The 11,115-nt window shown below is 32.5% G+C and overlaps 1 protein-coding gene across 1 annotated transcript; it reads left to right on the top strand.

The window, feature by feature from the left end:
* Window positions 1–2,804: 2,804 nt before the first annotated feature.
* Window positions 2,805–5,252, top strand: LOC140976706 (isocitrate lyase). Its single transcript, XM_073440969.1, has 4 exons — window positions 2,805–3,046; window positions 3,281–4,401; window positions 4,496–4,977; window positions 5,068–5,252. Exons 1-4 carry the CDS (start codon window positions 3,017–3,019, stop codon window positions 5,163–5,165), a joined length of 1,731 nt encoding a protein of 576 aa, XP_073297070.1. The 5' UTR covers window positions 2,805–3,016; the 3' UTR covers window positions 5,166–5,252.
* The last annotated feature ends 5,863 nt before the right edge of the window (window positions 5,253–11,115 follow it).

The raw sequence follows: 11,115 nt of genomic DNA, 5'->3' as shown, positions 1-11,115 counted from the left end.
AAAGAAAAATTTATTTTGTTTACAAGTTTGATGAGAAAATAATAAAAAAAGAAAAATTTATTTTGTTGACAAGTTTGATGAGTAGATACAAGGAACCTATTTGGATGGCTTTAAATTCAAGCATTGTGCTATTGAATGGCTTTATAATCTTGATTATGACATTTTTTGTGAAAGGAACATACCCATATCATTATGGTCACATTCTCAGATACCTTGTAAAATAAAAAATATATAAACTATTCTCTTCCATTCATAAATTATCCACTATCGTAACATTGATTATTTGTTGTTTTATTAAAAATTATAACTACTGATAAAAGTATAATTCAAATATTTTAAATTTTATAATAGTTAAAACACTATAGTTATATTTAGAAGAGACAATTAGTATACTCAACAATCTTTCTCAATAATTGTATTTTTTCCAATCAATCAGAATCGAACTCGTGATATTGACTCTGATGCCAATTATAAGATCGAACACTTATCGTTTTTATCAAAATCTATAATTGATGTTAATAATATCAGTCAAATATTTTAAAATATATAATATCTAAAACATCACGTTTGAATTAATATATTTAACAAAGACAATGATTGCTCACATCTTCTTTTTATTAATATTATTATTATTATTATTATTATCATTATCATTATTCCACTTGCATCTCCTATTTATGCTAAATAAATTGAAAGTGGGACATCCTACCAGCCTCGAAATTAATTTTGTTACATATATTTATTAGCCTCACCAGATATTTATTTAATTTAATTTTATCATTTATGATGGGGTACATAAGTGATAAAGAAATAATTAATGCATTATAAAAAACATTAAATTTATATTTATATAAAAAGTAAAGGTACCATCTTAAGCTTATATTAAATTTAGAATAAAGAATAAATCACCGATCCAAAAGAATTAATTTAAAATTGATAAAAGAGCATGCAACATGTTTTTTTTAATTATTATTTTAAAAAAGGTTGATTAAAATAATTTTAGGTGGTCACATTAGAGCAGGTGGGGGCTTTAACCCCGAATTCATCGTAGTTGGCAGCAAGGACCGAAATGAGCTGGACTGATTAAAAAATAATTTCAGCGGGACCATTTTTCATATTAATAAATATAATAAAACTAGGAAAAGTGTATAATTAATATTTTAAAACTGTTTAAAATATAAGCTAAAAGGGTGATTTAGTCGGATTCGTCCTAGATTCTTTTAATTAATTTTTTTTAATTATAATTAACACATAAATAAATTACAAATGGGTTTTAATAAATTCGAATATGTATCTTGTGAAACGGTCTTATAGGTTTTTATTCTCGAGAAATGTCAACCATGTTCATATTTACAATAAAAGTAACATTTTTGACATAAAAAATTAATGTTTTTTCATGGTCGACCAAAATAAATATATATGTCTCACAAAATTAACTCGTAAGATCGTTTCACATGAGTTTTTGTGTTATTAATTATACCTGGCGTGGATAAATGATAATATTATGAAATTCGGTGTTAATTTGTACTTAAGGGTCTTAATTATGTTCAGAATAATCACGGCGAGCAATATTTCTAGAAAAGGGCATTGAAATAACGTGCATAAGATTTTTTTCTACCTTATAATAATAATATTAAGAAGAAGAAAACGAGAGCAGAAAACGTAAAAAGGTGAACGAAAATAAATCAAAATTAATCTCCAAGACACTAATTAATTTTAAATATCTTAATTTAATGCATAGAGACTTATCATTCTACATGTGCAATAACCATCACGGTCATAATAAAGATAAATAAACATAAAATTTGGGATATCTTACAGCCGAAAACATACGAAAAAAGGTTATTTTTTTAAACCAAATAATAATTTATAAAAACAAAATATTATATCATCATAAATTGCAAAAAAAATAAAAAAAAAGCTGACCCCATTCGTTGGAATAAATTCTTTTACGTGTAAAATGCGTGTATAAAGCCAGCGATTTTGACCCTTTTTTTTAGCAACAAAGTTATCAATCAAGCTCGAAATAATTGAAAATATCACCTGCAAAAAATTAGCGATGAATTGCGGAAATTAATTATTGATTGAGATAAGCCACGGAGCCAGAAATACGACTCTATCCGATTAAAATTTTGAACTCTAAAATCTTTTAATATTTTAAATCTATCTATCCACACTAATTTCAAATTTATCGAAAATTATACATATAAATTTTTTAAAAATTTAGGACCACCAGACTTTGGCAAAGACGACTGTGGCTCCGCCACTGATCGAGACTGTTGTAAGTACAAGAAAACCAACGCACAAGTTTTAAAAAATTCACACACTGAGAAACAAACTTCACATGGGCACCAACCGGCTAGATTTGCTACTCAACCATACCCAGGCTAGGGTGATTAACCACACGCAAAACACGTTAGTCTTAGCCGCCAACCCCCATAATCAACTCGAAATAGTCCGGAAAAAGAAAACAACTGGACGTACTATGTGAAATGTGATTAATTTTAAACTTAATTAATGAAATGGATTTTTCATTGTAAATGAATAATAAATATTAAGAGTTAGACTGAGTCACACCGCATGCAGAAAATTTTCATTAGTTTACTCCTTAATTGGATAACTAATTTCAGTCAGTTATCCGCAAATCCATGGAAGCCCTTAATCGACCAATTACTCCGCCGAATACAGCACCGAAAACATTAAAGAAACAACAACGGAATCGGTTAGTAAAAATTAAGAGAGAAAACCTCGTGAATTGTGAAAGAAAGATAGGATTCTTGACAGACGTCCATGCCCGCAGTTCCCATCAATCTACATGTCGTAATAAATATAAACAGATAAGCATTCACCAAGAAACTAATAGGAAATTTCTCGCTTTTGTTTTTTTCTCATCTTTACTGCTACGAGTTCTTGCTATAAATTGAGGTGCTCGGCTCGGTGGAAGCCATAGTCGTACATTCCATTGTGTAAGGAAAAAAAACAAGCTTAAAACTTTTAAAAGATCAAAGTTCTGTCCATGGCTGCATCTTTTTCAGTGCCTTCCGTGGTATAATATTTGATCTTCTTCAATTTTCTTGGTCCTTTTGGTTGTTATTAGTTATTGCTTTTGTTTCGAGTTATCTAAGATTCAAGTACGATTTGATAGCATTTGTGTTATACCCGTAAATGCATGAGGTTAATAGAAATATATTCTTTAATGTTATATAGGACAATTTTTTAATCATCAGATTTTTCATGATATTAATAATTAATTAAGTGTAATATTTAATTATATGAGCAGATTATGGAGGAGGAGAATAGATTTGAAGCCGAAGTGGCGGAGGTGCAGGCGTGGTGGAACACCGAGAGATTCAAGCTGACTAGCCGCCCATACTCCGCCAGAGACGTGGTGGCGCTGCGAGGCAGTCTCCAAATAACGTACCCCTCCAACGAACTCGCCAAAAAACTGTGGCGAACACTCAAAACCCACAAAGCAAACGGCACCGCGTCAAGGACCTTCGGCTCCCTGGACCCAGTTCAAGTCACCATGATGGCCAAACATTTAGACTCCATTTACGTCTCCGGTTGGCAGTGCTCGTCCACCCATACCACCAGCAACGAGCCTGGCCCTGATCTTGCCGACTATCCCTATGACACCGTTCCGAACAAAGTCGAGCACCTCTTTTTCGCGCAGCTGTACCATGACAGGAAACAAAGGGAGGCGAGAATGAGCATGAGCAGAGAAGAAAGGGCCAGAACCCCTTACATCGATTACCTGAAACCCATTATCGCCGACGGGGACACGGGTTTCGGTGGACCCACCTCCACGGTGAAGATGTGTAAGTTATTCGTCGAGCGCGGTGCAGCCGGTGTCCATATCGAGGACCAGTCCTCTGTCACCAAGAAATGCGGCCACATGGCAGGGAAAGTGCTGGTTGCCATAAGCGAACATATCAACAGGCTTGTTGCTGCGAGGTTGCAGTTCGATGTAATGGGGGTGGAGACCCTTTTGATCGCCCGAACTGATGCGGAAGCGGCCACGTTGATTCAATCCAACGTGGATTCAAGGGATCACCAGTTTATTTTAGGTGTCACCAATCCAAATTTGAAGGGTAAGGCATTGGCTACATTGCTGGAGGAGGGTATGGCGGTGGGGAAGACGGGGCCGGAGCTTGAGGCCATCGAGGACAATTGGCTCGCCATGGCTCGGTTGAAGACGTTTTCTGATTGTGTTGTTGATGCTATAATGAGCATGAATATTGGAGAAGGGGAGAAACAAAGGAAGTTGAATGAGTGGACGAATCACTCTAGTTATGACAAGTGTCTTTCAAATGAGCAAGGGAGAGAGATTGCTGATCAGCTTGGATTAGCCAATCTTTTCTGGGATTGGGACTTGCCTAGAACTAGAGAAGGTTTTTACAGGTAATAATCACGTTTAAGATTTCAAAGTCCCTGCATACATAGTTGAATATAGTATCATGAACATTGTGCTCAACTCGTTTAACAACATCGACAGGTTTAAAGGGTCTGTGAAAGCTTCAATTGTTCGTGGATGGAATTTCGCACCACACTCCGACGTTATTTGGATGGAGACCGCAAGCCCCGACTTGGCCGAGTGCACCGAATTCGCACATGGGTTGAAGTCTAAGTGCCCTGAGACCATGATGGCCTACAACTTGTCTCCATCATTTAACTGGGACGCATCGGGGATGTCTGATGAAGAGATGATGAATTTCATCCCCAAGATTGCTGAACTAGGATACTGTTGGCAGTTCATCACCCTTGCTGGCTTCCACGCAAACGCACTGATAGTCGATACTTTCGCCAAAGACTTCGCTGCACGAGGTATGCTGGCCTATGTGGAGAAGATTCAGAGGGAGGAAAGGGCTCATGGGGTTGATACGTTGGCTCACCAGAAGTGGTCTGGCGCCAATTACTACGACAGAATCCTTAGGACTGTCCAGGGAGGGATCACATCTACCGCAGCCATGGGAAAAGGCAAATCATACTCGAAAATCTCTGAATTTTCTTGAAACCAACGTAGATTATTTCATAATCATTATGCTAAATGTTTGATTCAATTTGCAGGCGTCACGGAGGTTCAGTTCCAGGAGACATGGACCAGGACGGGGGCCGGAAATGTGGCGACCGACGCAAGTCTCGTGATTGCTAAATCACATTTATAGAATTGGATTCATGAATTGGGAACCTTCAGTATTTTTTTCTCTGGAGTTTTTTTCTTTGTAAGAAAAATATGTGGAGTCATGTAAAATTTAATGTTGTGTATTTTACAATAAACGTCATATCGATGCATTTCTATGATTGTTAGAACTATTGTGTCAATCCGAAGGTTCTATAAGAAGAAATGAAACATATGTTGATTGCTATTTTTTTTGGGGTAATTACTATTTCCATGTGCTGATCTTGTAGAGTCTTATGATGTTTGGAAATTGGAATACAAAAGTGTTTAATGAATTCGCCATTTATATTTCGCTCATATTAATACAATAATTATAGAGATATTTAATGTAAAAATCCATTAATATGTAAATCCTATTAATCAAATAAATTGTTAGTGTTGAGTTGCGGTTGGTTGTTGACATATTATATCTCCCAACTTTCCCGTGCGATGAAGTTAATGTTTGGACACAAATGAAATGACTAGAATAAATGTCTGATGCAGTACTATTAATAATCACAATATTAATTCACAGCTTGAAAGTTATTTTCAAGAACGATAGGAGCGGCAGGGGTAGGAAAAAGAGTTAATTGTTTACTTGTATCTATTTACATGTCTTAAGAATAAATGCAACTTGTGTTCAAATGGTTATTGTTAAGACTAACTCCATATCAAAGTTGGAAGATTGCACAAGACTTGATCATAATATGATATCAGAGATTAAATCCATCTATATATTGGATTGTCTTATGAGCCACTCACTAAAATATCTTGTAAACTTTACGTTTCAATTATACATTCTTTGACGTGAGTTGACGTGTTAGATTTCCCATATCGACTTAATTAAGTTATTGAGAGTTATATATATGGACTCGGATAATATTCTCAGCTGGACCTAGTTCTTGGGGTGTAGTTAGTATCAAACTCTAATTTTAACATAGTATCAGAGACTAGACTCATTGTTATGTGTTGGAATGTCCTATGAGACACCAATTAAGCTTTTGTAAACTTCACGCTCTAATTATTTAATCTTGAGAGTGTGTTTGATGTTTCACATAAGCTGAATCAAATTATTTGAAGTTTTGAATATAAACTTGTACAATCCGGTTTTTGAAATAAATTAAACTAAAATCCATAATATTATATCTGTTAGGTTCTACCATAATGAAACGACAACTGTCATTTCACAAAATTAATTGTTAATATAACAATATCTTTTCATTATTAATTTCAAATTTTTATCGCCAGAATTTATTTTAACCATCCTCGAATTAAATGTCTTCAATTCATCCGATTATTGGGGACAGACAATAATTGTCAGTTAATGAGATCTGAATGCAAGCAGTAATTAATATTTTATTTTATTTTTTTAAAAAAATATGATTGCAAATGAAGAGATGGAATTATTGAATCTCAAAGTGGCAGATGAAGGGATGGTAATATATTCCGTTAATTACGCCAGAAAACTGCTAATTTGGCGTTTCCTTTTTTGACGTTGTTGTAATAATTTGGGCAAAGTTTATCTTTTTTGGCCTAAAAGTGACGAAATTATTACTTCAAACCCACACGAGNTTGTAATTATTGCAATTAGTGTACATATAATATTATATCACGTAAATATAATTATTATAATTAAATTAAGTATAATTATTATTATTCCAAAAATTGTAAATTACAGTATTACAATTCCAATAATACAATTAATATTATAATTATTGTTATTACTTAAAACTTAAAACTGGTATAATGAACGAACAATATAAAATACTAAACAAAAAAAAATTATCTCTTAATATTCTGAAAAATGCAGAAGACTTACGCTAATAATTAAATAAAAAAGTCTGAAGACCGGTGCTGGAAAGAATGTTAGATGCTCGGTGATCGAAAGAAATAATTTTGCTCCTAAGTTACTCGGCTTCGGTGATAAAATGAAGAGCATCACCGCATTTAAATAGGCTATATTGAATCCGTGGTCTGTTCTAGAATCCGTGCCTTAGCGACGGTTTTTGTTAAACCGTCGCAAATAGCGACAGTGTTTATTTAAACCGTCGCAAATAGCGACAGGTTTTGTTTTAACTGTCGCGAATAGCGACGGTACTTGGTAAAACAGTCGCCATTAGCAACGGGTTTTGTTAAACCGTCGCCAATAGCGACGGTTTTGCCCAATCAATCGCTTATATCCTTTTGTTTTTTTTTAAAAAAAAATTAAAAAAAAATAATAATAAAAAATTTGAATCCGGGACTTACAGTTTTACAAATTTTTAAAAGTTGTCATATTTTTACAATAATTTTATTAATTTATAATATTTTTAAAAAAAACCCTATCGGTAGGGTTGACCTGTCTCACAGATAAAGATTCGTGATACCGTTTAACAAGAGACCCACTCCATGAGTAATACCCAAAACCATTGAGGAATTTGACACGTGTCAACTCTTTATTATATAAAATTGACAAGTGTCAAGTTCTCGATGGTTTGGGGATGTGGGTAGGGTCGAACAAAGCATTCAACTCGAGTTTTGTATTAAAAGTTAAAAAAAATACGAAGTGAAGTGGACGAGAATATATGAATTAAATAATAATAAATAACATGGATACAATTATCTTGAATGAATGAATTGATTATAAAGGCAATGCGTGGTCTACCAGCAATTTTCATGAACGATTTTAAAGGCAAACACAATTATTTTATCTTGTCTTTTTTTCATTTTCTAAAAGCACATTTTTCATATCTCCAACCACTTCCGATTCTAATTAAAATATCTTTATTATCTTATATCACACATGAATAATATCTTTTAAAATTTTTTATTACATGCATATAATAAAAAATCACTTACCGAATAAATGTTGTAATTTTGTATAGTGAACGAAAAATTAAATAGCTCATTTAATGAGTTTTTGACCATATTATGAGATTTATATAAAAAAAAGTTGGTTTTAAAGAGTTTATGAAGAGACAATAACTTTTGATATTTCGAAAAATCGCTAATCTTTGACATTCCGAATAGCCAAACTTTTTTTAAAAAAATTTATAGATATCATCCTCATTTTCAATTGAATAACTTTCATACATTTTACTTAATTCTATTTTTTTCCCCAACTTATTTCGCTGCTATTTTTAAAACCGTGATAAAGTACATGTATTGTTAAGTTAACATGTATAAGACTTTGTGCTATGTTAATTTTGCGGGTATCACCTTGTATTCAATGAAACAATCTTTAAAAATGAAACTCGGAGCATCATAGGATGTAGTTGAATATATTTTAAGGAAATTGTAGCATATTATTGACATCGATTTGGTTTCGTTTTCTTTTAATTTTATCTTCTAAGATTGTTTTCAATATCTTATAAAGTTTAATTTATTGTATTATTCATTGCATTGTAATTTACAGTTATAATATCAATACACTCATAATCAATGTTTCAAATATATATCTCCATTTCCCCCAACAAGCTTAAAATATATTTGTTCCCTCCTAAGGTTCTCTGATAAAAAGATGTTCAAGAATCTTGATTAATTCGACAATGCTAAAAAATTGTACATGAGAATCTCTGCTACATCTGATATCAAGAGTTAAGGAAAGGTTATTCCGAAGTTGAATTTTGGGAAAGAACTAACTCTCAACAATGAGTTGTATGTGCCAGAACTTCGAAGGAATTTAGTGTCTGGTTCGCTTTGGAATAAACATGACTTTCGTATTGTTTTTGAGACAAAGTTTTATTAAAATGTAGAATGTTTGTCAAAAAAGGTTATGTTAGCAATGACTTGTTTAAGCTCAATGTAATGACCATTAAGTTGAAAATAAAAAAAGGTGAGTGCTTATGCTTATTTGCTCGACTTTTTCAATTTGTGGCATGATAGATTATAACATATAATTTATGAAACAATTCGCAAATTAATTAACTCGAAACACATACCCATATGTTATATTGATAAAAATAACAAATGAGAAACTTGTGTTGAAACAAAACTAATAAGATTGTCTTTCCAAACTATTGAAAGAATCAATAAACCCTTTGATTTAATTCACTCAGATATTTGCAATTTAAAAGAAGTGCAAACACGGGTGGAAATCAATAGAACCTCATAAGGTCTTCTTCTAAGCCAGAGTCATTATGTTTCCAAAGTTCTTGAGAAATTCAACAAGGATGATTCTGCATTGCCTAAAATTCCAACAGATACAAGTCAACATCTATCGAAAGGTCAAAGTATGAGTATGTAACAATTAAAATACCATTGAATCATTAGAAGTCTGATGTATTTAATGAGTTGTACAATACCAGACATCACCAATACAATAAGCAAACTGAGTAGATTCACAATTAATTCATGAACTGAATACTGGAAAGAAATTGTGATATTGCCTTGAGGTATACTCGTAATTATGGACTGCACTATACCGGATATCCAGCTGTAATTGAAAGATTTATTGATGCTTACTAGATATATGATATGAAAGACTTAAAATCTATTAGTAGATTTGTATTCACACTATGATATGCAACAATCACAAATAAATCTTCTAAGCAGGTTATAATAGATATATCGTAGATGAAATATGAATTTATAGCTTTTGACAAATGTGCTTAAGAGGCTGAATGGTTACGTCTATTCTTAGTGAATATTCCTGGGTAGAAAACATATGTGCAAACTATATTAATTCACCGTGATAGACAATACGTGATTGAAAGAAGACAGAACAATATGTATGATGGTAAGTCTAGACATATACATCGTAGACATAATACCATAAGATAACTACTCTCAACTAGAGTTATCTCTATTGATTATGTAAAGTCAAAAGATAATCTAGTAGATGCACTGACCAAATCTTCAAACAAAGAGTTGATTGTGAAATCATCTAGGAAAATGAGTTTTAAACCTATAGAATAAATTGATGCAAAGGAAAACTCAACCTATGCTGATTGAAGATCCCAAGAACTAGGTTCAATGAGACAATCTAATTGCACTGATTTGATGAATCAGTGTTGAGGAGTTATCACTTGTCCATTCTTTATGTGAAACAGTGAATTTGGAGGATAAACATATGATTTTTAATGATTCTTATGCATCAGTAATTGAGCGGGACAATATTGATTGTTCTTTATTTAGAATCATGAACTATGTCAGAGAGAAGGGAGGTCACTTCGAAGAAATTGCAAGGCTCAATTCTAGATCATCTCACATAATCACACATGTGTTCATGGCCATAAAGAATGCAATCATGAGAACTGAACTGTATCGGGGAGAATTTTTTGTGAAGTATTTCTTAATTTACAATAAAGTCAGAACAGTTCAAGAACATCACGTCTACTATCAGCTAGTAAATAAAAATACTTTCACAATGAAAGGTTCAAAAGATTACACGTACCTATCATATGCAGGATTCAACCGTTGAACATTGCCTCAATAATTTTCGTATTCCTTTTAATTTTCATCACTTGGGAGAATATTGTAATGTTGTAGAGTGAACCAAAAATTAAATAGCTCATGTGGTGGGCTTTGTACAATATCATGAGATGCATATATAAAAAATTTGTTTCACTGGCATTTGGTTTTCTCTCATTTTTAATTGAATAACTTAATACCTTTTATCTGATTCTCTTTTCTTCTCTCGACTTCTGTCACTGTTATTTCTTCTAAATCGTTATAAAATTCATGTACTGTTCAATTCATCTGTATCAGACTTTGTGCTAAGTTGTTGCCGTTATCACCATTGTATCCTGATAAACAATCATCAATAGTAAACCCCGGAGCACCATAGAAGAGGAATACTATGTTTTAAAGAAACATTAAATATTACAAACCTAAGTTTAATTTCGTTTTCTTTTAACTTTATATCTGCATGATCATTGTACATTGTTCCAATATCTTATGAAGTTTAATTTATTGTATTATTTATTGTGTTGTAACTAATCATTTACAAATGCAATACAAGTTCATCTATAATAAAT

Source organism: Primulina huaijiensis, chromosome 1, assembly GCF_012295235.1.
Source record: "Primulina huaijiensis isolate GDHJ02 chromosome 1, ASM1229523v2, whole genome shotgun sequence".
Taxonomy (NCBI): Eukaryota; Viridiplantae; Streptophyta; class Magnoliopsida; order Lamiales; family Gesneriaceae; genus Primulina; species Primulina huaijiensis.
The sequence above is the reverse complement of the archived record's forward strand: the minus strand, read 5'-3'. Positions and strand labels throughout refer to the sequence as shown.